Below are 27,675 nucleotides of genomic sequence, written 5' to 3' on the forward strand. Positions count from 1 at the left end.
CTGTAATCTGTCACTTGGGCTGTTCTAAACTGATTGGTTTTAATGACTTAAGTGGCTAGATCGATCAGATAGCGCATATGAAGCTAGTGGGCTTGACAGACCAATCAACTAAGGGATAATTGGTTCAGTTTTCACATTAAGCCCAGCTAGCCCTTTTCTTAGTGATAGCAACTACTTTTCTTCCGCAATAGCGCTAGAAGGAATGATTGAAAATCTACCATTGTTTTTTGAATTTTTGATAATCTTGCTTAGATGCCTTGTGTCATTGTGGATAATTTTCAGTTTCCCCTGCTGGACTTTGTCTTTTTCACAGGCTTTGACTTTCGGCCCTTATGTTATAGAGAATGGAGTTTGGTGTGAAACCCCTTTGATATCAGTCAACAATGTCCCAAAGTGTTGAATGTTCTCACACTAAGGCACATCCACAGAGTTTGACACCCTGAAGGTTTTCTGTATTGAAGCAATGTGTTGTTGTATAGATAAAAAGATCAAATCAATTAGCTGCCCTTCCTGATGTCTGGCAGTCCCCCATATAATTTACATACAGATGAAAGTGATACTTATTGCTGTTTTGTCCCTGTGGGAAGAAGCAATTTGCTTTTACTCACAAAGATTTCCTATCATCAGTTTCCTGGAGCTGAGATCTTTTTCTGTCCCTGTTGTTGCTCCTAAAACTGAGGGGAAATTAAAAAGAAAAGCATAATAAGGCTGCAAATCAGTTTCATCCAAGCTACTTGTTCTCTAATTTCATTAATGATTTAGAAATTACACATAGCTGTATAGGAAGTTGAAACATTTTGTTTTCTCTCTTGAATTAAATGGAAACAACAATCTGCTACTGTAATTCTAGTTTCCTTATTTTTATCAAAAATATTAAACACGCTCTATTCAGACATCAGTATGTTATGGCAAACCATCGGCTCTTTTGTTTTATAACTGCCTAGAGGGTGATGGAAAAAGTATAAAGTAAAACATATAATCAGTGAACTCTTTCTGACCCCAGTAAACTTACTGCAGCATAAATACATGTGGTAGCACCCTCTGATGGGACAGAGAGACAGGTGGCTGTGAATAATAATCAGGCATAAAGTGACACCTTCCAAAGTGACCCGCACAGATTGCTAGTCCATGGCAAATGAACTCAACCCTGCACAAAAACAATCACTCGCAAGGTCAGTTCTAAAATCTCCTATTAACCTAACAGGCTTGTTTTTGGACTGTGAGGGAGAAAAATTGTTGCAGTCAGAAAGAACAGCTGCAGAGAGACAGTGAGGTTTAAAGTTCAGATCTTGATATCAGGTTTGTATTCCACATTGTTAAAACACTTCAAAACATTTTCAGTGAGTAAATGAAATATATCCATCCATCCATCCATCCATCCATCCATCCATCCATCCATCCATCCATCCATCCATCCATCCATCCATCCATCCATCCATCCATCCATCCATCCATCCATCCATCCATCCATCCATCCATCCATCCATCCTGTTGAGATCTTTGAAAATTTGAGTCTGGAAACAAACAAAAATCAAAAAATGTGTAAGAAATTGCAGACTTAAGTTAGGATTAGGTAATTATATAAATATTTTTCTACTGTACTGTAGCATTATGACTTATAAAACAATTTCTTTAAGTTAATTCTGTCCCAAAAACCAAACAGAAGTATAAACAGGTGTGTTTGATATTTTACTTTTTCTCTATATCCTTTACCATTCAGTCCACAGCCTGTCAGTAAACACATAGCTGTGCAATTTGTACATTTGCAGCAAGTTATCTCATAGAGTAGGATTGCTTTATCTTCATCCGGACAGTTTGACCTATCCCAGACTAAGACATCCCTCTCTTCACTTCATTCTTGGGGATTTTAAGTCGCTTCCAGACATGCCTGAAGAGTAGCAGGCAGGATAAAGCTATAGAACCTCACCTCTAGCCTCCTCTAGATGACTCTATCTAATGGTGAGCCCTCTCATCATATGGAGGATGCTCTGTTTGGCCAGCTGAATCTAGGATTGTGTTATTTTAGTCCTTATCCATAGCTTCTGACCATTGTTAAAGGTGGAACTATAAACTGAGAGCTTTGGTTTCTGTCTCTGCTCTTTACTCATTACAGCAGTCTGGAGCAGCAACTGCTTTACTGCAGATGAACACTAAATCTGTAGATCTATATACTACTCTATTTTGTTATTGCTCAAGATTTCTATTGACAAGAACATCCAGAAACATAAACTTACCTGCTTAAGGCAAAAACTGAACCTGAACCCAGAGGAGTATTCCAGCTTTTTCCGGTTGATAGTTGTTGCCAAGACTTAGACGGCCATAACTATAATATAAAACCAGGTCACATTTGCAAAAGTGCTACAGGACAGGAACATGACAAATAATTTTTTCACTGTTACCTTTTTTGTTTCCTTATGACTACTTTTCAGCCCCACAAGCCTGTGGAATCCTATAATAACATGCCCCCTGTTGGTGGATATATGAGTCACCATGTGGAAATTAATGCATACACCAACATATAGTCTTTTTAACATTTTTATTAACCCCCACTTTCACGTGTGCTGTTAACAGATGATCATAGAGTACATTTCTTCATCCAACAGAGTTGGACAGCACTGATCTTGTTGTCAGAAAGCAAAAGAAATGTTGCTACCACAACTGGAGGTATGTACAGCATAAATTTAGTGCATTTATTGCATCAAAAAGCATACATGTAAACAATAATAGTGCAATTATACCCCACCCAAACTGAGGAAATATATTGATAGTCCCAGCTTGTTTCTCATCAATACTAAACCTTGTATTGCATCCAGAATTTAGGCCAGTAAACCCAATATTAAATGATAATAAAAACATTGTGCTTTGGACATGGAAAACATTACGTTTCAATAGAAATATTCTACAATAAAAGTCAAAGAAAAAAGGAACTGGTTTATTTAAGGTTTTATATATAAAAAAAAGGAAAAGAAAAAAAAGTCCTGTGCTCTTGGTGTTTCATCAGGTGGAAGCTATAAATTCTCCCCTTTAACATTCCGAAGTGAATGTCAGTGTCAATGAAAACGATCTCTGCCAGTGGTCCTGGATAAAAAGTGCATTTTAAAAAGAGAGGACATCACATTTAAACCCATGCTTTTTGAGCAGTGTACTATCAAAAAAATTAAACAAAATAATAATAAAAAAAAACTAATCAGTCAGATTTTGCGACTTTTCTCAGGTATTTGTTACTTACATACATTGTTACATACAGTATGTACAGGTTATTTTTCTTAATGCATATTTAAATGGTTATGTTATTTCTCTCATGTGAGGATGATCCTTGCAGCCCTTCCAATGCAACAGGAGTACATCATTTCATGTACATACAATAGGGTATTTACATGTTTTAAGCTTAAGATTGGTTCTTTATCATTTCAAAGCTGTTTTACTGAGATGTGGGAAGTTAAGGACCATATGAGATATTATACATACCATCAGGAGAAATTAGAGACAGACTGCAGAGTGTACCACTGCATAGTTTGCAAATGTAGCCAGGGAAGAGATTAAAGAATATGTCTTCAGAAGTCATACTCTTTAAGATCTGCATATTTTGATTGAACACTTGAATCAAAATAACACAACTCCTCTTTGATAAACTTTTAAGTCGCATATGTGCCAAAGAAAAAGTTATTGGGTGAGTTTTACATTTCTTTTTCAGTCATAGCTGTAGGATGTGTTTGACTGATGTAATAACTGATAGTAGCATTTAAAGATAGTGTGATTGCTTCAGTTCATTTATGGTTTTAACATAGAAGTGCATATAAGGTGGAAATAAAGAATATGTCTTCTGTTCTAAAATCAGTGGAGATTATGGAAATGTTGGTTAAAAAAAAACCATATATATATATATATATATATATATATATATATATATATATATATATATATATATAGTTGTGCTTGAAAGTTTACATATCTTTCCATCAAAAATAGAAAAAAAGTCAGCTGCCAGAAAAATAAATTTAAAGTAATAATAAATAAAAATATTAAAAGAAGTCCTGAATTTTGACATTGATATGATAATAACAAATAAAAGAGGTAAAAAAAAGTAAAGTCTGATGCAGCTCCTGAACTAAAGGCATCTCTGGAATCATGTGTTTTCTGTTACGTTTACTCAGACTTCCGTAGTTGAAAGGCATTTTTGTTCACTGTTCATGAAAAAGGTACTTAAATTTGTCTGGGACAGTTTATTCCTTAGAAATATTAAAATTTAACATTTTTTTCATGGGAAGGTATGTAAACGTTTAGGTACTAAGTCATTAAAATTTGAAAATAATTTTTTTTAGTAAAATGTAGCCTATGAACAAATGCTATGAATATATTGTAAATGATGTCTCAATCCAATGCCAGGTATCAGATAGTAATTATATACGTAAATAATATTCAAATATTTATTTGTGCTTGTCTTACTTTTGGACTCTAGCTTTAGGTGTAATTTATGTAGAAGTATGAGCCTTCTTTTCCAGTTCTTCAGTGAATGTTATATATATATATAAAAAAAAAAATTATGACAAACTATAACATTATGAAACTACGATAAACTTATAGTGAATTGTCAATTTTCTTTTTGCCTGTAATGGTACAACCGGAGGTGTTTTTAGCACGACAAGTGCTGCAAATTTGTTGCTGCTATTTAACAATGATGCAAACAAGGGACTGCTGTTTTTTTCAGTTTGTCTATGTTGATGTGTGTCTGTCCTTACCAAATAAACTTTAAATAAAAGAAAAAAGAATAGCTCCTTGTGCATACCCTGCCTCCGAACTTAATCAAAACATAAGGTGGTCTCAGCACCGTGTTAGGTAAGGCCAGCTCCTGAAACTGACTGGAAAATATTTGTTTGTGCATTACAACCAAGTTTGCCTTCTGCATTTAATCCATCCCGTAGGCAGCTTGCAGCACCCACAGAGAATTGTGGGGTTAATGAGGGCTTCACCAAGAGTGACAGCTACGGGTTTAATTCAACTCTCCAGGACAAACACGCCCTGCTCAATAACCACTAATCCAGGGCCAAGCCCTGGCACCCCTTCCAGGATGCTAACATAAGGGATGAGTCATATTGCATTAAGATGCACCCCCGGCAAGGGCTTCCGTGTATATAAGACTGTCAGAAATAAGGATTTGATTAATTGATTCTTAAAGCTTTGCAAGTACGTCATTGTTTCTTTCAGACAGGTAAAGGTGTGAATAACTTGAGTAGATACACCATTTTATGTCAAAAGATAATTGTGGCCAGTTGTGACTGTGTTTTGTTGTGTTGAAGGTGAACTGATAAGGATTTACTTCCAACCAGCTTCACATTTTTACTATGAGGACTCTCTTTTAGAAACTTATAAGATTAATCTTAAATTCCCAGCAGCGTCAAGGACTGTGCACTATCTGTGCTTGTTATACATTATTTGCATAAAGGCTATATAAGGCTATATACGTATACTGACAGCCAAGATATGAGATACAGATAGTTTAATTTAATAGACTGCTTTGATTTTAAACAGATGGAAAGAAGAATACTTGATAAACCAGAAGTAAAAGTGAGAGACAAGAGAATGATGAGATTTGCTCATTTTCAATGTGTGTCCATGCAATGACTCTGGCAGAAGCAATCGTTCTTTTAAGGAAGGATTTGAGTTTAACATTTGAAATGACAGCTCACTTAAAGCTGCAGACATGGAAGACATACAGAATTGATTTTCTGTCACTCTCTGCTCCTCCTCACCAGAAAGGGAAGCAAGGTGTATCAGACATTAAACCCTAGGAGCCTTACACTGGAAACATGGACGTTGTGCTAACAGCTTTTCTTTACCAGCTTTACCATGGACTAACATGTTTTAACCCTTTATTTGTGTGATGCATCTCCAGTGAGAGATGAATTACGGATCAATTTTTAGTGTCTTAATAGGAGGAAGGCTGACATGGGAGGATTGGTGGTTAGAAGGTGAACAGTGACTGTGCTGTTCCACCAGTCTCCTGACCAGTGCTTTTGACACTGCAGAAACCCTGAGTTATCACTTGATGGTGTGGGAGCAGGGATATCTAACCCCTGGGGCAGCAGTGAGGCTGCGGTTGGTTGCATCTTCATCTTCCTCCCTGTGTTTATTTCTTCTTCTCCCCCAGCTCACCAGCCTTCTGCTCTTTTAATCATTACAATGACCCTGCTCCTTTCTCTTTAGAAGATGTGCAGAAGGTAGTGACTGGATTTAACAAGAGGAGGACCGCTGCTGCCCCCTGGTGGTCCCTGCTGTTTGTGTCTTGACTATTCTGACTGCTGCTGATCGCACAGGCTGCTCCTGCAGAAAAGGGAACATTCACAGATTTCTGTTTAGTAATAATTTATAATCTTCATTCTGTCACTTCATAACTTTGAATGACTAATATTTTACTAAATTAAATAAATTCTAAACTAGAACAATAGTTGTTACATCTTGTCTTATTTATTACAGTAAATCTAAGCAAAGGGAAAGTTTTAGGTCAAATATCTGAACCAAATATTTCATCAAGTAGCTTCTGCAACCGAGACATTATTTTCTAATATATGAGGATCAAGATGAAAGGCATGTAAATACAAATGTTTACTTCTTAGCAGGGTTTTGTGGAAGGGCGATTAATATGCAATATCTAACCTGCAGTGAATAACTCCTAAAGACATTAGCTTAGATAAAGACCATAAGTATTTCAATGCAAAGCAGTTTTAGTTAAACGTGCACAAATGAAAAACAACTCCTATCTCAAAATGTTTATTTCTGATCATAAAATCTGCTACTTTATCATATTTTCAATCTGTTGGATTTCATTCTGGATTTAAGATATTTATATTAGAAGCGCTCCCTTCTTACATGGCCAGACCTCCATCCCTTTTGGAGAAAGTAAAGGATCTGTGCTATTGTCTCCCCTCTACCACATCTTCACCCACTAGGAAAACGACTTCTACCTTCCTCAAAGTTCATGGAATTTATTTTCATTATGGAGGAACGCACACTTTCTGTCTCCTGCTCTCTTTGGTGAAGACAGAAGGATGATTGAACACCTTACGTTTCTTAAAAAGCTATTGTCGACAAAGGTCTGGACTATTTTACTTTTACCTGCAGCACAAACCTGAAAGGACGTATGAGATAGAGATTGATCAGATCATGTGTTTGTTTGCGTTTTTTCAAGGACATGTATACAGCCACAAAGAAAGTTAGTGGATTTTGTCACTTTGTTACAAAAGCTAAGTTTTTTCCAAGAAAGAAAGCATCAAATTTATGCACTGCTAACATGGAGGCTTTCATGGAGCAGAAAATGGGGATTAACTATAACATGCTTATAAACACTGACAGTTACAGAGCATGTTGTCTTGCATATAACAAAAATGAATCAACAATTTTAATTAAGATTTTCTAATCAAAGCTTCTGTGTTGTTGAAAAACAGTCATTGCTCTACTTCTCATTGACAATACAGATATGCTTCAAAGAAATAAACAACAACAAAAAAAATCTGCTCACCTACATCTGGGGCTGGGATCATTCTATCAACTCTTGAGTCTCTGAAAACTATTTTGGACACAAAAAAGAGAAGATGAAATTTATAAATAAGACCATAAAGTGAGTATAAACGGTTGCTTGGTTGTCCTTCTGTACCTGCTGACTGGAGTTAGCTGAAGGTGGGGTGACTAGATTTTGGTCTTGTAAAGCATTAACTGGGGCAGAGCATGGAAGATGTGTAGCTCTCCAGTAAATTTCTAGGTACTCTGCAAGGTGGTCGCATGCCTCCTCAAGCTGATTCTCATCCAGGATCACATCAAACATCTCCTGCAGGCCAAAGAAACAAAGGCTACAATTCATAAAAATCTCCATCCTCAGTTTTCATTCCATTCGTCACTTATTGAATTATTTTTCACAGCAGGGATGGGGATTGCTAATGGAAACTATAGCCTGCTGGCTAAGTCGTTTACATTTGACCATTTGCTTACTAATATTTTCTGTCCCCTTTTAAGTAACACAAACTAACAATTACACTGATACAAAGACTAAAAGAGAAAAACATACAGGAGGACACTGAGCCAGCTTGTCTCCGGCCATCATCTGGACATTGAGGTGCTTGCTTTGGGACTTTCCTCGAGACTTTATCAGCCTCTGAAGAACCTGTAAAATAAATAAAGCACAAATAGTTTGAGACATATTTCTCTATTGAACTGATTCAATTAGTTGAATTATATTATTTTACTTCAAATTTAGCCTAAAAAGTCCAGACATAGTTTGCCTGCAGTACTGGGTGTGGTTTGAATTAATTTGTATTATCAAATCCCTGAAAAACCTAACCTGATAAATAAAAATTGGACCGGATGAATATTTTCTTGTTAAATAGACTATGACTATGCTGTATCTAAAAAGAAGGACCATACATGTGTTTTGACTGATTTTTTTTAACGAATCAAATGTAAGCATTACTGTACTTTGGGTGAGGAGACTTTAACGTAGACAATAATTGGAGCCAGAGAAGTTTTAAGGAGCTGGGCCGGATGATTGATGGTATCTGCATCCAGGACAACCAGCTGAAGAGACTTTGCCAACTCGAAAATCCTCTCTATCTCACTCTGGACTTCAGCTAAGAGAAAAAACAAACAAAACACCACAAAAATATTTGCTGGAGTATATTTTTAACTCAAGATCCAGCAGAGGCATCTATTCTTAGCTTTTATTGATCTGTACTAAGCACAAAAAGATCAAAGAAAGCTTTTCTCATTACCCACCGAGACTGGAGCGGGTGTTGGATCTCTCCATTATGGCCTTCTTGTTCAACACCGACCGCTTCGCCAGAGACAGATCAGCGGTCACCCGTGTAATAGTGATCCTGAGGAAGGAGTGTCTTATCACATCATACCCACAACTGTTCCATTTCAAAGGAGTGAAGCTGTATTCTCAAGGAGCTAAAAATAAATTCTCATCATGTTGTATCCTTTCCACCATGAAATGTGATAGGCAGAATAGCACCATGAGCTGAGACGCGGTGTTTCTGTGGAGAATAACGCAGACAGCCGTGCTCACCTGCCATCAAATCGGTGTTTAAGGAAGTCAAACAAGGCTTTCTGCATCATGTCGGTCACCTAAAAGACAGAAAGTGAAAAGAAGGTAGAAAATAGCTGTTATAATAACAGCTTCAGAAAATAATGTCATACCTCGTTTAGAGATTTGAAACCCTTAGGTGTGACACCAAAGTATCAGAAGGAGAAAGTTTTTTAATGTTACAGTGCACACACGGGACTTTAACGGTCAGGTAGTAAACTCTGACTTTCCTCACACAATATCTTAAACTACCAGCTTGTTTATGTTTCAAATATAGGATATGAAAACCCACTTCTCTGTAATATTATTCATCTGTTAAATAATCAAATTTTGTTGAATTTCTATCATTATTGCATTCTACCTTTTCTCTTTCCCTGGTTTTTATGTAATTTTCTTAACATTCTCTGCAAAACTATTATTTCTGACTTTCCAGCTTTTTGGTCTCATAAAAAAAAAATTCTAATATTTTAAAAGAGCTGTAAAATAGGGTGTGGATTAAGAAAACAGAAAAGTGTTTTGAAGTCACAATGAAAAGCAGAAAATGTAAAGCTCTTCTCACCAAAAAAGACCTTAAAATCCAACATCTACATTTGTTATCTTATTAAATCTTCCTCAGACATCAAGGTTATTTTTTCCTTTTCATGTCTAAATATTCCTGAAGTGTTTATAGTAGTTAAAAATGCTCATTCTGCTAATATATATATATATTTTTATACATAACATATAATTTATAAGAGCTATTTTCATATTGGAAATAGATTAAATCAATACAACTGGCCAGATGAAAGCAGAAATAGTTCGTCAGATCCAAAATCAGTTTCCAGAGACCCATGCCTATTCTAAACCCCACTGTTATCTTTAGGATGAGGAAAATGTTTTGTTGTTTTTTTTAACTGAAACAGTTTTTTTCTCCAGCACAGAATGTAACCAGCTAACATTGTCCTTTCCATGAACCTCATGCCCATACCCGAGCTCCACTAGCTTTAGCACGGATGTGTTATGGAGGAATAATGTACTGCTACTAAGGGCTGAACCCCTCATCTGAGTTGATGACACCACTAAAGCTGTAGATATAGAAAATAAATGTTTTGAAATTGCTTTGTTCTGGATTTTTTTCCCTATGTCAATATGAGGTGCATATTTACAATTGTTCTACCAATTGGAAAAATATCAGTGGCTTTTGAACAGTGTTGTTCTTCCAAAATAACGCCAGGAAACAGAGTGACCACAAGAGGGATTACAAGTGCAGAAAATAGTATAAGGATGTGGAAGAGCATTGAGGAGTGGCTGCATGCAATATGTACAAGACAGGCAAAGAAGGGAGAACGATAAGAAGAGAAAGAGGGAGGAGGCATGCTGGTGTTCACCACTGGAGCATCCCTGAATCACATGGCCACTGCAATGCATAAATATTTCACAGACATGCACAGTAATACAGACGGCTTGGCATGCAGTGTGTGAGATCACAGTGAAGAAAACAAGGCGGAGAGAAAGCAGAGGCTCAGAGACACACCACTCCCCTTGCATTTCAACACATCAAACCACAGACTCATTATGGGAGGGTTTAGTAGAGAAACAGCAATGCATTATCATACATTTTTATATGTTTCTTTTTGCTATTAATGAACAGTTTATATGTGGAGACATAAACTGATCCAAGAGGCAGTTATACACTACATTTTTTCATTGAAAGAAAAACCTGGAATCTTTATTACTGTGGTTCAATGGATAATGAAGGAGAAACACCAAAATCCAACCGGATCTCAAAATCCAGATTAAACTAAAACAGCAACCCAAATGATTAAGCTCTGCCACGCCAGAGCTAAATCTATGTTGGTGTTCTTCTATTTATCTAGGAACCATAGCATATGTTAACATAAGTCTATATATTTGTTGGTACCCAAAATGATTCCTATTATACTAATCTAACTTACACCAAATTTTACTTTACTGTTTAGGTTGATCACAGTGTCTGGGTAACTTTTAATTAGTAATCCACTATTTCATTTTTTCTGGGTAAAAATATATACAGGAGGCCAATATCTCTATACTCTTCAAAACAGAAAAGACAACAAAACATTCCACTCAGTTAGGCCAGATAATGTGCACTGTTAGAAGCCTGTAAATGGTTGCTAAGAAATAGTTACAGAAATAATGGCCTGAAAGTACTGTTCAAAGAGACTATACACAAAAAATATAAAACGCATGAATTCATTATTTTATGGAAGGTGAAAAAAATAGTTAACTTTGGTTTTATTCTTGCCAAAAATATCAGGTTCTGAACTCCTGGGAGGTTCTCACAGGGAAAAACTATGAAACTTAAATTATATTTAATCTTGGTCCCTGATTTTAAGAGACACATAAAAATAAAAAAAATCTCTTTTTTAAGGCATCAGGGTTTAAATTATAAAGCGAGACATCACTAGATGAAGTTTGCAGTCCAACACTGCTAATATGTTAGTGAAGATTCACAGTCATCCAGAACATAGTCAGTCGAACAAAGTTAAAAAAGCTGAAAATCAAACAACTGGACTTTGTTTTCCAAGCTTGAAGAGGTTTTGCTTCCCTTCCAGGAAGCTTTCTCAATTCAAAATGTCTGGAGTATGGTTTGAGTTCAAGGATTATACAGTGGCACAAACAAAAGCCTTTTTATGTTGCATATTTTCTAAGCCATAAGAAAGCATTTGTCTGTGGCCATGGATGCAAGTATTTTTTAATATAACTAACTTCAGCTATATAACAATCTAAGATGTTTGTAAAGTGAACTTCTCTGGAGTGACAGTGGTGACAGGCAATCATACAAGAAAAGACAGCTGGCTAATCAGGAGCTTGTGGGTGGTCTTAACACAGGGAAGCGGGCTTCAGCTTGAGTTGCGGTACTTTAGCGTATCATTGTTTTTGGACTGTAAAAAAACAAACACAGAGGTTTGAACCCCACCCCCCACCCCTTCCTGGATGGAAAGCGAAACATCTTCAACCTTGGAAAACACAGTCCAGTGGTTTATTTTTTTACCTTTTAAACTTTGTTGGAACACTGCTATTCGGGTAATTTTCTCTTTGTTTTCTTCCCTTATGTCCGCTACAAATGCAATACTTTAAACTGTCTTGTCATTGAAATGTTAAATATATAAATAAACGTATTTTCCCTTACTTTCAAGGTTTTATGATTTTTTTAAATGCCGCACTTTTCTGAATCAGCATGTAAATGATCCTTAGGTATAAAAAGAAAAGACATTAATGGGAATAATAAGTTTCCAATGAACAACTGATGCTCCATGTTAGAAGCACATCTAATCTTAATATGGACAAATGTGTGAAAGGACATCAAATTACTCTGGGGATAATCAACTTACCTCATAGCCTTTCAGTGAAGGGCCCACCAGCACCACTGGCCTCATGGAAGGAACCACATCATAGGGAGGAACATGCTCAGTCTGCCCAGGTCATAAACACAGATAGGGGTGGAGGATGGAAAAATACAGAAATACTGATGTGAATGCAGGCCCACTCCATGATATAACTTGCTGCAAATGTAAAAGTTAGATGGGTATGCGTTTGCAGATAGACTGTTGACTGCATGTTAAATGATACAGAAACAATGAGGTAAACAAACAATTACACATACCTGTTTCTGCTTCTGTTTGGCTTTTAGGACAAACAAAATCAACATTAAGCAATACCCTTTTTAAATGACAAAGTCACAGTGATGTGCCTAAATAATCCTCTAGTCCAAACTTAAATCTTCTACATTTTTAATGTCCACTTTTTTAAAGATGTACATTTCCAGGAATCTTATTCAAATGTATGGACAGCTGTTGGATGGAAGGAAGGAAGGAAGGAAGGAAGGAAGGAAGGAAGGAAGGAAGGAAGGAAGGAAGGAAGGAAGGAAGGAAGGAAGGAAGGAAGGAAGGAAGGAAGGAAGGAAGGAAGGAAGGATTATTTAATGCAATGAAAATGCAATTTGAAAACCTAACATGTATGTATTCTTAATTTGGCTAAAATGTTACCATGAATAGAGTTGAATGAGACTTGAGACCAAACACTGCAGCAGCAATTCAGAAAGAAGTTTCAAATTATGTACACAGTTTAACAATTTGTTATACAAAATAGTTTATAAGCTGAGAGTATGTTGTCAGAAAAACTACAACTGGCCATCAGACCAAGGTTTAGTCATCAGATCAGGTTTAACATAAATACAGATCCCTAGATAATAAAGAGACGTCCAAAAACCCTACAGTGTCGTCATGGCACCTATTGTGTGATATTTTAAATGTTGTTATGGAATATCTGCACAATCGGAATAAGATTGTGGAATTTCAGCATTTCCAGAGATTTGCCTCTAGTCTGGTTTTAAAATATAAATTTGAGAACAGTTTTTGGATGTGGTTCATGAAAGGTGACTGTGAATGCTGATGGGGTCTACTCATTGTATTTTATACAACTACCTTGTCCTCTTTCCTGTTTAGTCTTTCTTTCTGACATAGATATCTGTCAGATAGTATGTTTCTTCTTATCCATGCTACTTATCCACATTTCTACTTATTAATGCTATTTTCTTATATATTAGAAGCTCCTAAATCTATATTACTTTGGAACCTTTTTGGCTGAGCTTACATGTTTTGGAAAGTTTTGCAGCCTTACGTAAAGATAAAATATGTATACCTTTAAATAGGAAATAAGCTTTTGACCACTATGAACAACCCCTATAAAGCATGCAAATTGACTGATGGAGACCACCAAGTTCCAGCACACAGAAAACAAAGTCCTGCTCCTTCAGTCTCATTTACCTGCAGATGGAGGGGTGGACCTCCAGCCTCCTGATGATGCGTTCCCTCCTTTCCTGCAGTGCAACATAATGCAAAACTTTATTATGCGTGATAAATCCCCTTAGGAGGCAATTTAGGGAGCACCAAATTTAGCTCAACACATGAGCAAAAACTAATTTTATCATTACAAAGTTTTCAACAAGCCAAAGCTGTAGAAGAAGAGCATATTAAATCAGGGCACAGATACTTAAAAATACAGAAAGGTGGAAAATAAATCTGTGAAGGCTGAGCAGACTCTGACCTGGCAGCTGCTTTCTGTTCTTGTTTTATCCGCATGGCTTCCAGTTTTACCGGGCTTGGAATGAATGTGATGTCAGCCCCTTCTTTCACCAGTCGACCAATCCACCAGTCATTGTTGTATTTCTGAAATGCAGGCAAATAAATATTTGGTAATTGTTGATATGCCGTATTTCAACTATTTACTTGCTATTGAATATTATCTAAAATCTTAACTGTTCTCACCTCTTTTATGTGCAGAAAGTCTTTGGTTTCAAAATTAATAGCAGCACCTTGGACTGGACAATCTTCATCAAGGGCCCCACAGTAACTCACATTGGTTTTCACTGCAAATGCTACTGGCTTGGACTGTTGCGGACAAGTATATAAACTTAGCAGCAATATTCTGGATCCATAGACAGAGATACTACCATGGAAATAAAGAGAAATATGAGAGGAATCTTTGATTCTTGGCCTCTTACCTTGGCTCTTTCCAGCTGCAGCTGAGCCTGGCGCTCGGCTTCACGCCGAGACGCCTCCTGGTCTTCCTCCAGGGACAGGTCGGAATCAGAGGGTCGACTAGTGTAGGAATCGGCTGAACTCTGAAGAAAGGTGTAAAGAGAACAAGGTCATGTTCAAATTAAACTCTCTGAAGTAGAGGAGGAGATTAATCCATATCACATGGAAGGAATTGTCTACAATTAATTAGAAGAGAAGATAAACAGCAAAGATCCTGCCTCAGACAGATAATCTATATCCGCCATGTCTGCCCCGTCGTACACCTGTCCCTGCACCTGCCTGTCCTTTCCTGCAGCTTTCCAAAGCAGCTCTTCCCATGGGAACATGATGTACATGAGTACTGCAACACTAACAACCAACACAACCTTCTCTGTTTATCCACTTCACCCAGACACAATGGCTATTGGAAGAAGTTCAATCTACAACCCAAAGGCTGAAGAAGAAAACGGTATGAAAATAGATAAAGGGAATATGGATTTTAGCACAGAAAACGGACATGAATAATAAATTTCATTTATATCCACAGAACTTTGTGCCTTTGAGTAATTGTTAAATGTGATACAATATGTAAAATGTGCTCAAGGAAAAAGCAGTTCCTTTTTAAAGGGAGACAAAAAAAGAAGTCTGAGAACTGACTCATTACACTGATTACATATTAAGCCTATACCTCACCTCACTTATCCTCTAATATCTGCATTTATTTTCTAACCCAGCACAATTGATTCCAATCTTTGCTAGGTGTAAAACTGCCCACATATCCACAAATTACTGTCTCATAAAAGCCAAATACAGCCTGTTAAGAGCATCAAGTTTTTTCAGGCTTACTAGAATCTGACCCCTTACTTTTTAGTCTCTTTCTCTTCCTGTTCAGCTATATCTTTATTATTTATTCATGTCCACAAAAACAGTTTCAATACAAATATAGAGCAGGAGATTAGGAATTATCTTTATATAATAGATATATGATAATCAGGGTAGTAAATAAACAAATAACAAGCTTAAAATGCTCTTCTGTTTTTTGGCATGAATCCCAATCTGATCTTGATTAAACTGCCTCACCTACCTGGATCACACATCATGAAATTGATCCAGACTTTGATTTTAAGACATAGATCTAGTGCCTTTGTTGGTAGTTTCCTTATTTGATTGGGATTGTGCATGTTAATGAATACACATGAAAAAGAACACATGAATGTAAAGATGGATGTAAACATTGTAGCCAAAGGCTAGTTTCCACCCATTGTCCAACAGGATGCGATCATAGAGGGTACACCATTATAAAACAATAAAATATCATTCTTTTGTGCAGCATATCATTACTGTTGGCAGAGAAACAGTCTTAAAGTTTTAATTCTTCCGTGACCATACTTTTTGCAAAATCAGATGTCACAATAACTTCGATTTTGAAAAGGCCTGGCAAGACAAGTTTGACCAAATCACTTTGCAATATCTAATTTATTTTTTTCAAGTTTCTTTGAGTTTTTAGGAAGTCGTGATTGATTAGTCACTACTTGTTTCCCTTGGGTATATTTTTATTGTGTCACTGACACTAATTTTTATTCGCAACTCCTCAAAATGGAAAAGATTATAAAGCATCCCATGTAAGTACGATACGTATGTGTTTTTGTCTTTATAAGTGAAGGGAAAACGCTTCTTAATGAACATGTCCATATCTAGGGTTAGGTAAGAATTTTAAAATATCAGTAAAACTTGAATTTTGACAAAGAGGGTTGGGTTAGAAGGGATCTTTATCTTGCTGCCAGTGGTGCACACGACTCTGCTAATATTTTAGTTTTTTATCATTTAGTATAGTTAATGAATTGCTTAAATTCTGCTTAATCAGATGTCGGTGACTTCTGGTCTGGACTTTTTGGTCTGTAAGCAATATTCACTTGCCTAGTAAACTAGCCCCAGTGGCCAAAATCATTTTTGCCTGCAAGTTTGGTCTTGCCTCGATCAATGCCCCAGGCCCCAGAACTGGCGGGCCAATCACAAAGCAGAGATGTATTTTGAATTTCTGGATGCAAAGCGGAAAGGGTTATGAGGGCGTGACGACAAAGCTGCGTACGGTAACTCTCGAGAAAGCACAACAAGGAAGATGGCAACAACTATTGAACAGTTCTCATTTGACTCAGCTTTGGAATCAGTTTTGGAAGGATTAGACTTGGGGTTTTCATTGAAACGTGAGCAGGAAGAGGCTCTATGCTCATTTATTTTTAAGAAGGACGTATTCGCTGTTTAACCAACAGGCTGTTTGTTTACACTCCCCCACCAGCTTTCTGTCTCGCTTTCTACGTCACAATCAGTTGCGCTCATTGGTCAGAGCGTTGACCAATAGGCACAGACATGGTTTGAAAAACAACGGGTTGTTCTCATCAACAATCTTCCGATGTCTCATTCATCGGGGCCAGACTAAATTACATAGTTAATCTCACATTTATTCTGGTTTATCAGGCTAAATATTCACAAGTTTGATCATTTTTGTTGTGTCATGTCTCAAAGCGTACATTAGGCATGCTTTTGGCTTCTTACATGCATGGGCAAGATGTGACAAGATGTCACTGTGAAATGCAGCAACATGTGACCAGATGCATAGTTCCATACAACACCTAGCTGGTAGCAGCTGAATTGCACTTACAAAATGTTCAGTAATAAGTTCAAGTAAGATAATGGTAAGTAGCTTTGGGTAAGACAAAATTTACTAAGCGACCAGAGTCTCAAAATCCATGTTCTCACCTGCAGGACTACTTCGTTTTTATGACAAACGATGTGTCCCGTGGCGATGTCTCATTGAATACTAGGGAGGCTAAACCTCCTCTGTATATTTCATTAAATAATTGGTGAAATTAGCTTTTTTAAATTTCATACATTAAGCTGCAATAAATATCTGCAAAATGCACGTTATATCATGAGTATGTTTGGAGAAAGAAGGGCCCTGATTGGATAACACGCAAAAATCCGTCACTTCCCGTTAGACTAAGCTTCTCATAGGTGCTAATGTTTGATTTCATGTCAACCTGCGCAACAGAGCTACAGCCAAACACATTTGACATCACTGTTGTCATAGCAACGACTGCTATCCTTTTCTGGTTGAGGGAAGAGAGCATCCCTTTTTCATTTATACACTTCACCTTCTATCAAAGCGCCCTCCATTACTGCAAGCGTGACTTCATTGGGAGTAACACTTGATAGTGAAGGGGTAGTTGGATTGGGCCATGGGATCTATGGAGCAGGGGCGGGCCAGAGGCAGGTCTTGAAGCTGGCTGCTCAATGCTGATTGGCAGAATATGCATAAAGACTTTTGACTGACAGTAGACAGACAGAGGGTGGGTTTTCCATCATAAGACTCAGCCAGGAGAGGAAAAAGCAATCAGTCAGTCAGAACAGTTGCATTGTGCTGAACACTTGCTGTGGTTTCTGGAGTTTGTTATTTTTAAGAGCACTTCACAACTACTATTTTCACCTGTTGTATTAATGTGTTGTATGTCTTTCAACATTTGTGGATGGAAAAGGTTACGTTTGGATTTAAGCAGCACTATTGACTCTCCCCTGTTTCAGAGAGCAGCAGCCACAACTGGTCATGTCCCAGCCCAATGAGGTCACCATCAAGGAACAAGCAATGAACCTAAACAACTTTAAATCACATGTCAAGAGGAAATAAATACCAACCAATGTGAAGAGAGGATGGAGGCTGGGACTTTCAGTGAGAAACTAAAGCCTTCTTCATTAGGTGGCCTGTTAGTCAGCCATTTGAAAAAAAGCTCACCAGTCCACGTTCAGGAAATCGTTTGTCCAAACTGCTGCTACTGCCAGTCAATGTGGGCCAACATTTTCACCTTTGTCCTGGTCCCCCACAAATTGTAACGATGTTTCACCAGTTCAAACAAAAGCCAAAAAAATATATTTGACAGGAGCTACTATGAAGTGCAAATAGAGTAGAACTGCATTTATTTCCACAGAACCATATCGGCTGTCAATCAAAATACCAAGAAGAGTCCCATTTTATGACCAACCTTTGCAAAATGCTCTTAAAATAGACAGAACACATAGGATTATGGTGTGTAGAAAATATAATGGAAACTATGCCAACAATGAGAAAATGTAGCTGGAATAAATACTGCAGAACTTTTTTTTAACTGGCTGTGGTCAGTGGAAGGGGATTTTCAGAGAGCTCTTTGAGAAGTTTTTCAAAGGTATTTTTCAACTTTATATGAGGAGGAACACAGTGTAAAGCAACACTGTAAAGTGAGTCACAGAAGAAACACACAGCTGAAAAAACATGTTTTTGTTTCCCTATCAGAAACCCATGAGGAAAAGGGTAAGGAAGATTAAAACAAATCCCTAAAACCATCTTTTAGGGATTTGCGACAAAGAGTGGCATCTTAGAGTCACTTTGTTTCCTCACAAAATACTTATTGCTGGAAGTTTTGACCAAGTCTCCCAATAATTGTAAAAGGGGTTTCTACTTAAGTCAAGAAAAAATAAAGTTATTAAATTAGTATATCATTGTGTAAAAAAAGGGTTTCTGGGAAAAAAAACTGCTACTAAGACATAAAAAGACAACTTCATTATGGTTATAAGTTATCGTTGAACAAAAAACTAATGATATATACTACAGTTGCCTATGACAGATTAAAACAGAAAGTGGAAAACATTTTGCACTTCGAGAAAAAAACATAACTGTTGACTTCAGTTTTCATTTTTCTATAACATGAGCAGACAAAATGTCATTACTACCACTACAGAAGATCCTTACTGCCTAGCAATCAGCATATACACACTCTTTGAAAAAATCCCTATGAGTTACTTCAAACTTTAATTTCCCTTTGGGATTGTTAAAGTATTTTAGAATAGAATTAAATTTGACTGGAATACAGTCTGTATCAACTTCAGAGAAGGTGTAAAATGATTTCAGAAAGTAAAATCTCCAAAACTATTTTTAAGTTAACACATACTTGTAAAGTCCTTGAATGGGCTTAAGTATACAGTTCAAACTACAGATTTATTGGTTTTCTTCTATGTGGATGCTAGGGCTGTACTTTTGCCTCAATCTGTCTCTCTTCCTCCATTTTATGACATTAACCCTAATGCTAGGATGATTACAAAGATTGTTAACACATCTATGTATTCTCTTTTTACACAAAACACAAATCTACTGTACTTAGAAACCATGGTATACCTCTGTGAGATAAAAACAAAACAAAAAACAGGCTGATAACTAGAAAGCCCTCACATGCTGGTCTTCCCATTAGAGACTGAAACACGTGATTACATTGCAGATCCCCACCAGCAGAGGGCAGCACATTTACTCCACAAATAGCTATAAAACACAGCTCCACATGAATACCCCATACACCCACCCAACCTTCTGGCTGAGTTTTTGCTTCAGTTAAAAGTTTTTAATAAGCTGCAGTTATACAGCAGCTATAAAATACTGCTAAGACACATAGATAGGATCAATGAAATTACAGAACTAAACAATAGTCTAAGGTGGACTAATACTCTTAATACCATCTCATGATAATTAAAATGTAAAAGCCTAAAAGAAATTAGAAATTGGATAGAATGGGAAAAAAATCATATATTTTATCAATAATAACCTGAGCTGAAAGATACCCACACACACACACATACAAGCGCACACAAACAAACAAACAGAAACACCATATGTCGTTTGTGTTATCCGGTGAGCAGCCAAAAACAATAAATAACTGAAAAAAAGCTAAATGATTCAGACTTACATGTCTCTGTCAGAGTCCTGTTGGACACTGTTACAACACTGATTTAAAACACACTCATAGCCCAGAGAAAGGAGTTTTAAAACAAACTATTGATCCAAGTTGATAATGTTCAACAGATGAGCCACCCAATGAGTCATAACATCAGCGTAATCCTTCATTTTCATCTGACTTCCGTTAAAATGAATAACAAATTGTATGTGTTCAGTGCAGCATGTCAACATTGGGTGAAGAAAATGAGAGAGGAGAGAGAGTCAAAAGGGGAGATGCAGGCAAAGTGACTAAACCCGTGCACACTTCTGATAAAAGTGAAGTCCCCTGAATGTCTCTGAGCAGCCATTTAGAAGTCGTGTGGATGAAAAAGGCTGCCTTTGCATGCAGGGAGATTGTCTTTCAAAGAAGGCGGTAGCAATAAGAGCATACCTTGTTGATCAGTCCTGTGGCACTCGAGTCGGAGGCAGACATGATTCTACTTCCAGCGCTCTCCTCTCCCCATGGCACAGAAAAACAGTGGAAACCTCCTCCCCTCCAGTCGTGGTACAGTAAGGGGAGCATAGTGAGGGAGGGAGCCACGCTCAGGATAAGTGCTTCACAACCATTGCTGGCTGCCTCAATACTAATTTCCCATAGAAAATTGATGCCCTGACTGCAGTACTGTTGTGTACACTCCTACATACTGCTGATGTTGTGGGGGATTCTCTACATCTTGGTGGACATATCAGTGAAAGTCTTGCCTCAAATCTTATAGAAATATCACAATCCTTGAGATCATATTAAGTCTGATTCATTTTCACAGGAAATAAAGAGTGCGTCGAGATTCAGGCCAAGGCAAATTTGTACCTGAATTGTACCCTGACATACAAGAACACCCAGCGAAATGGAAAATGCAATTAAAGTGAAATGGAAGAGTAAAATGTAAAATGAAAATAAACAGAAAAAATATCTAAACATGACATTGAGAAATAATTGATGGAATAGTGTTTGATCTGAAGGGGGGAAGCTGACCTAGTGGTTAGAGAACAGGATGTTTCTATAGAGGAAAGGATACAAGAGGACTGGTTTGAAACTTAGGTTCAAGATTGAGGCCCTAAAACACAGAATGCCCCCCAGAGTGCTAATCAATGTGTCAGCCCATTGCTCCTGAAGTAATAACATTACCCCAATGGTAATATTAGCCATTTTTATGGTCTGGATAAGAACTCTAGCAAAATATTTTGGGTGAGCTGCAGCTGCCTGTTTGATTTAGCATTATTTTTATATAGAATCTTTAGAAGACACTGTTACAATAATTTAACCACTGTTAATGACAGCTTGAATTAGGTTCAGGGGTGTCAAAAGTACACACATTTGTTACTTAAGTAGAAGTATAAATACTGCAGTTTAAAAACACTCTGGTAAAAGTAGAAGTATCAACTGGACCTATTTAGTCAAGTAAAAGTGAAAAACGATGTGCTCCAAAATCTACTTAAAGTAGAAGTCAGAAGACTAGAAGTCAGAAGTGGGAAGGAAAATAAGTAGTGGAGTAAAGTATAGATACCTAAAAAGTGTACTTAGGTACAGTAACAAAGTATTTGTACTTCGTTACTTGACACCTCTGATTAGGTTTGATGTATTTAGGCTGATGAGGCAGTGGGTAACATAGGGCCAAGTGAGCCACTGCCAAGGCGGTTGCAGAGGTAGAAATTTGAGTCTGGAAGTTCAGAAATATCATGGCCAGAAAATGTAGGTAGGCCTAGAAGCAGTTCTTCGCTAGAGTGGGTGCAGGGAGCTGCTGACTATTACCCCATTTACACTATCATCTGAAAACCGATCCTTGTCGGCTTGGATCAGTTAGCCATGCAGTGCTCGGTTCCTTATGGCCATTTACACACCACGCTAGCACGGTTCCTCGCCCCCTAGTTACCATCTACGGTACTACTGTTCTCTAGATGTAAACAAGCAAACCAACATGGTGGCGCCTGTAGCATTCAGAAAGTTATGTTTTATTCTCATTGTGATATTTTGTCATTTGCGAAGAGTCAGGTGAAGAAGACAGCCTTTGGTGAATTTACTTGATCAACTTTTGGGAAGTGGATAGGACAAATGATATTCTAATCAGCGCTTACAGACGCAGGAAACAATGACAGACATTGAGGTTCATCACACTGCAAAGCAGAATTATCACTGGAAATTATATGGCACGGTAGGGAAGCTAGTATTTTTATAAATGTCTGAAATTTCCTAATTACGGAGGCTGAGTGTAAGGAGACGACACAGTCTTCTCATGTGCTCTTTGTTATCTGAGAACCGTGCCAGAAGTGAACCACGCCAAGCCCTACTGTTGAACTAGTACCAGTTTGCCTTGGTTTGGTTTGTGCCATTTACACTCAACAGTTATCTCAGTTACGGTGCTCGGACCGATCTCGGCACAGTTTCAAAAGGGAAGTGTAAATGGGGCTTTTGACTGATGTCTGCAGCTAGATTCTAACGTCTGTGATGCCAGCTGCAAGGCATCATCACCACCTACAAGGTGCTCAAGAGTTTTTCCAAGTTTGCCGAACCTGTCCACCTAGAGAAGCCATCAGCCATATTCCTCTTGGTGTCCTGTGGGGCCTCTCCAGGAATATTTGGGTCAATGGCCATTTACTAAAGGCCATCTGGTCTCTATAAAAGTTAAGCCGAAGTCTGTCCCCATTGTGGCATGAAGTTGGACCTATTTCTGATGCATGTTGGACTCCAGCTGAGCTGTCCGCACCAGTCGGGTTCATTACTTTTCTAGACATGGTTTTCAAGGTGCACCCAAAGCCAGAGAGGTCCAGTTTGAGGACCGGTGGATTTCATCTCTGTTTGGTTGAGGTTGATGTGGTTCTGCTGGCTCCTTCCTTCCTGGCAGGACCTATAGCATGCGCTGGGGCAGTTTGCAGACAAATATGAAGCGGCCAGGAGGAAGTTCAGCTCCTTTAAGTCCGAGTCCGGGTTTCTCAACTGGGTGATGTGCCTTCTTGAGGTTGGAGGGGAATTCCCTTCTTAAGTGGGGGAGTTCAAGTGTCTCAGGATATTTTTCCTAAGTGAGGGGAGAATGGAGTGAGAGATCGTCAGATGTCTCAGAAGGATAATCTGCTTAATGCAGATGCTGTAATGGTCTGTTGTGGAGAAGAGCGAGCTGAGCCAATAGAGGAGGCTCTGGATTCTTTCAGTCAGTCCACATTCCTATCCTGACCTATGATAATCAAATCTGGGTAATAACTGAAGGAATGAGATCTCAGATACAAGCAGCTGAAATAAGCTTACTCTGCAAGTGGCCATGTACTTCTTTAGAGATAGGGTGAGGAACCAACCATCTGGGAGAAGCTTGGAGTAGAGCTGCTTCTCCATTGCCAGGTGAGGAATCAGCTGTGGTGGCTCTGACATTTGTGTCTGATGCCTCCTGGATGCATTCCTCGGGAGGTGTTTCAGGCACATCCCATGAGATGTGTCCCAGGGGATGGTGCAGGACACACTGGAGGGACTATATTTCCTGGCTGACCCTGGAACACCCCAGGCTTTCCCCAAGAGGAGCTGAAGGAAGTGTCTGGGGAGGCAAAAGACTGGGCGTTTCTGCCCAGCCCTGTCCCAGATTAGTGGAGGACAGCGGCAAAAAAAAAGTATAAGTCATTAGATTTTATGTGTTCAGGCTAATAGTAGTAGAACTATAGTAGTAGTACAGCTACAGCAGCAGACTTTGCGTTAATGTTAAAGGTCTTAAGTTATATCTTCTCAGTGGTTAACTAACTTTATTAAGTTGGAGAAAATGTTATCCAATTGATTTATAACGTGGATGAAGACAATGACTGTAATTAACTGTGGTCATGTCATGAAATAAAGTTACGACATCAGCATTTGTATGATATATAGTGATTCTTAATCTGATCTAAGAAGAGTACCGTATGTAGTTATTTCAAAGAAGGTGGCTGAGGAATATAGCCTTAAGGAACCCAACATCTTCTTAAGTTCATAACAGCTAATTAGCTTTTAGACCTAAACAGCCAACAAAACTCCCATCTATATTTTAATTTGACAGTACTTATTTTATTTTACACACAGATCTGTTAAAAAAAAGTTTTTAGATGCTATTGTTTTGAGACATTTCTTTTAATACCTTGAACAGTGTTCTATTGGGGGACTACAGTATTAGCAAAATGCTTTGAAATCCAATTAAAGATTACCATTTTTTTAACTGCTTGTTTTGTTTATAAAATACACATAGTTTAATGTCATGGTTTAGGAGATACTAAAAAGGAAAAGGGTCATAGGGCGAGTACTCAGTCTGCCAGCCCTGCAACATCTTAATGAAGGCAAAGTGATGCATGAGACTTCAAAACAGAAATGCTGCTGTGAGTCAGCAGACAGCCGTGTACGGTCCATCAGAAGTGTTAAATAAGCTGGGAGTGAGGTAGCAGTTATTGAAAACGGTCTTAAAGTACTAGGCAGGACCGGGTTTCTCAGGCACCAAGTGACCCTCCACTTTGGGCTCCATGCTGAAGAAAATAGTCACATTTATTCACCACTCTCTCACTCTCATTTAACTTTGGCTTCTCAGGAATTAAGTGCACTCCAGCAAGGCTTTTAGCAGAAAATATCTCGGGGCAGTACATTTCTGCATGGCTTTTCAAAATTAAAGGGAAGTGAGCCGGCAAGCACTCTCACACACACATACAGCAGCAGCATATTATTATTGCAACAACTCCCAGATCCCTCTGGATCAGAGACGATATGGTGGCTTTATTTTCATCATTAGTACACAATACACAAGGCAACTATTGAGAAACTGCAGGCAGTGGCCAGCAGAGGCAATATTAGAAAGAATACAAAGGAAAACTGGAAACTGGAGCAACACATATCTGAAACACAAGGGATGTGGTTTTTCTAATGATCTACCTTTTCTGATGCTAATTATCACAACTGTTTCCAACTAAAATGGGGGAGAAAAAATGATTAAAAGAACTGAAAACATACAAAGTCTACAAAGAAATCATTGGAACAGAAGATGATAGAATAACATGTTATGTCTTCGGTGTTTGGTGGTTCTAAATATAGCTCTTCTCTGCCTCATACTCCTCCTTCCACCACAGACTGGGGGACTGGCAGTGGGGAGAAGATGGCTGAGAATTGTCAAAGTTCACTGAGTTTCCGCGAATTCCCTCAAGAAGGAGCAAAGCAGATTTGAGGTTGGCTCAGTTACAGTTGCTCTGAAGCTGGAATGTCTGTCTTAGTGTGAACTCAACAAGAAAAGACAAAACCAGAAAGACATTTATACAAACTCTGCAGCAAAGACAGCTTCCCCTTTTAAAAAATGCACAGTGGTCAAGGTGGATATTTTTGTTTAGCCTGTGAAAATCACATGCTTTTTCTGGATGGTAACTATTTTTAATACAGTCCTGTTTGTACAGCAGAAAAAAAGGGAAAAGTAAAAAGGTTAATTTGGACTGAACTTTGTGCCAAAGTAATTTTAAACATTTCAAATGGCCTGAAAAACAACATATAGATATTGGCATGACACCATCATCATGACTGTTTTTCTATACATAGTGGCCAATGATAATTTACACAGGAAATGGAGATAGTTGGCTTGGCATTATTGATGATCAGCTAACTGGAAATATGTGCTGAGAATAAAACATGGAAAGTGTTTCCAGGCAAAATAAATATCTAATAAAATGGAAAAGCATGTGGAAAATAAACCTATATTTGTTTACTTTATCTATCTAATAGTTTTGAAAATACCCTTTTAAGCAAAAAGGTTATCTATGTAGGTAAAATTTCAACTGATTATAACCTTTTCTCAGTTCTTTACTGCAAAGAATCTGAACAAAAAATCTTTTTACACAATAGAAAAAAAATCATAAAGACACAAGCTCAGGATAATAATTTTTAAGAGAGAAAAGTAAAGTCTGAAATAGTTTTATCTTTCATTTTATTTAAAGACTGGAATATTGAAGCAGAAAATGTGTGCATTACCAGCTAATCTGTGGAAAATTTTTAATTTAGTTTCAAATCAGCCAAGCATTGGAATAGATTTCTCCAAGCATTCAATGTCTCTTTTCACCACAACCAACACATGACTCAGCAAATAACTCTAGCAAACGCCATGGCAATGTATTATATTTAAGTAATTTCAAATCTTTGCACTCAGTAAAAGGGAGTAATAAAAAAACATTCGATGGTTTGCTTATTTGTGGATCTTCTAAAAAGTTCTGAAACACCATGTCGCGACATCTGACATTTTTGCCTTAATTTTGTATTAATACTGAAGTAATGAATTCCTCCCAGCATATAAGTAATCCCACCATTTTCAGTCTGTTAATATATTAGCCAGGAAAAAGTACTTTTATGAACTTTTTTATTTCATATAAGTCTAATGTATTGATGCACAAATGAAAACCCGTTTTTCCTCTCTTAAGTATTATAGTAAAAATTTTGTAAGGTTGAGAAGCAACTTGAGATCTGCCAATAAAAAAGTCATGCACTTAGAAGTCTGCTTCTTAGGCTTTTAAACTTGGGAAAAGGCTCCTAAATTCAGCAGGAGCTGAGGCAGCATCTCTGCCAGAGGTTGATGTTTCAGAGCCTTGCAGGGAGGAGTGAAACTAGAGTAGAGCTGAATGGATCAATACCAGAGCCGACCAGATTGATGCTCCACACTGTCCTCAGCAGCTCCACCCTCCTCCTGCTCTCATGTAACTTCAGAATATGCTCTCCCTGCAGCCATTTTACTTCCAAGTTATTTCCGTCCTCACTTCTTCGCCAGCTGTTTTTGGATGAGTCACAAGATGTTTTTTTTTTAATAAATAAAAAAGGCTTGTTGGAACCTGTAAAACAGGCAGCTGTTATAGAATTGCTACTACAGCGAGGCATGATGATGGAAAGGATTCTCATTTCATATTGGGTGGAAAATAAGCTTTCATATGATGTAGTGAGAAGAGAAGGAGGCTGCGGAACTGGTTGGGGATCTCTTTCCTTCACACTCACTGTCCCAGGCCTTTCTGGTAACACTGTGTATTTGTAGCTTCTTCCTGCTCCTGGGAATCGCTCAACCTGACTTCACCAAACTGCTTCAAAGAACAGAGAGCTTGGAGCCCAGAGAGCGGTCTACCTGGAGTACAGTGCAGGACTGCATCAGATGCTTTATTAAAAAACACGCTTGTTCCGGGATGACCTGATTTGGGCTCTCGTTTTGAGTCAGGTCTAATTGGTGAATTTTAAGTTGTGGGCTGAGCTAACTGTAGGAATGTCAGCCTTATTAAAATGCAATGGCGCCCTACTTTTTTTTAACCATTCCATATCT

At 37.8% G+C, this 27,675-nt stretch overlaps 1 protein-coding gene across 2 annotated transcripts; it reads right to left on the reverse strand.

The window, feature by feature from the left end:
• Positions 1-5,608: 5,608 nt before the first annotated feature.
• cacnb3b (calcium channel, voltage-dependent, beta 3b) lies at positions 5,609-23,913 on the reverse strand. Of its 2 annotated transcripts, none has more exons than XM_038283149.1 (14): positions 23,693-23,913; positions 14,601-14,720; positions 14,365-14,487; positions 14,144-14,265; positions 13,864-13,916; positions 12,702-12,721; positions 12,430-12,510; positions 9,059-9,117; positions 8,764-8,864; positions 8,467-8,618; positions 8,060-8,155; positions 7,652-7,822; positions 7,521-7,564; positions 5,609-6,321 (listed from the first exon to the last, which is right to left on the reverse strand). In XM_038283149.1, exons 1-13 carry the CDS (start codon positions 23,693-23,695, stop codon positions 7,535-7,537), a joined length of 1,131 nt encoding a protein of 376 aa, XP_038139077.1. In that variant the 5' UTR covers positions 23,696-23,913; the 3' UTR covers positions 5,609-6,321; positions 7,521-7,534. The 2 variants fall into 2 exon arrangements, with proteins under 2 accessions (XP_038139077.1, XP_038139075.1); XM_038283147.1 differs by having other exon boundaries at positions 7,517-7,564; positions 23,693-23,911.
• Positions 23,914-27,675: the final 3,762 nt, after the last annotated feature.

This window comes from Cyprinodon tularosa, unplaced genomic scaffold, assembly GCF_016077235.1.
Source record: "Cyprinodon tularosa strain WSP-4 unplaced genomic scaffold, ASM1607723v1 ctg19, whole genome shotgun sequence".
In the NCBI taxonomy this organism is placed as follows: Eukaryota; Metazoa; Chordata; class Actinopteri; order Cyprinodontiformes; family Cyprinodontidae; genus Cyprinodon; species Cyprinodon tularosa.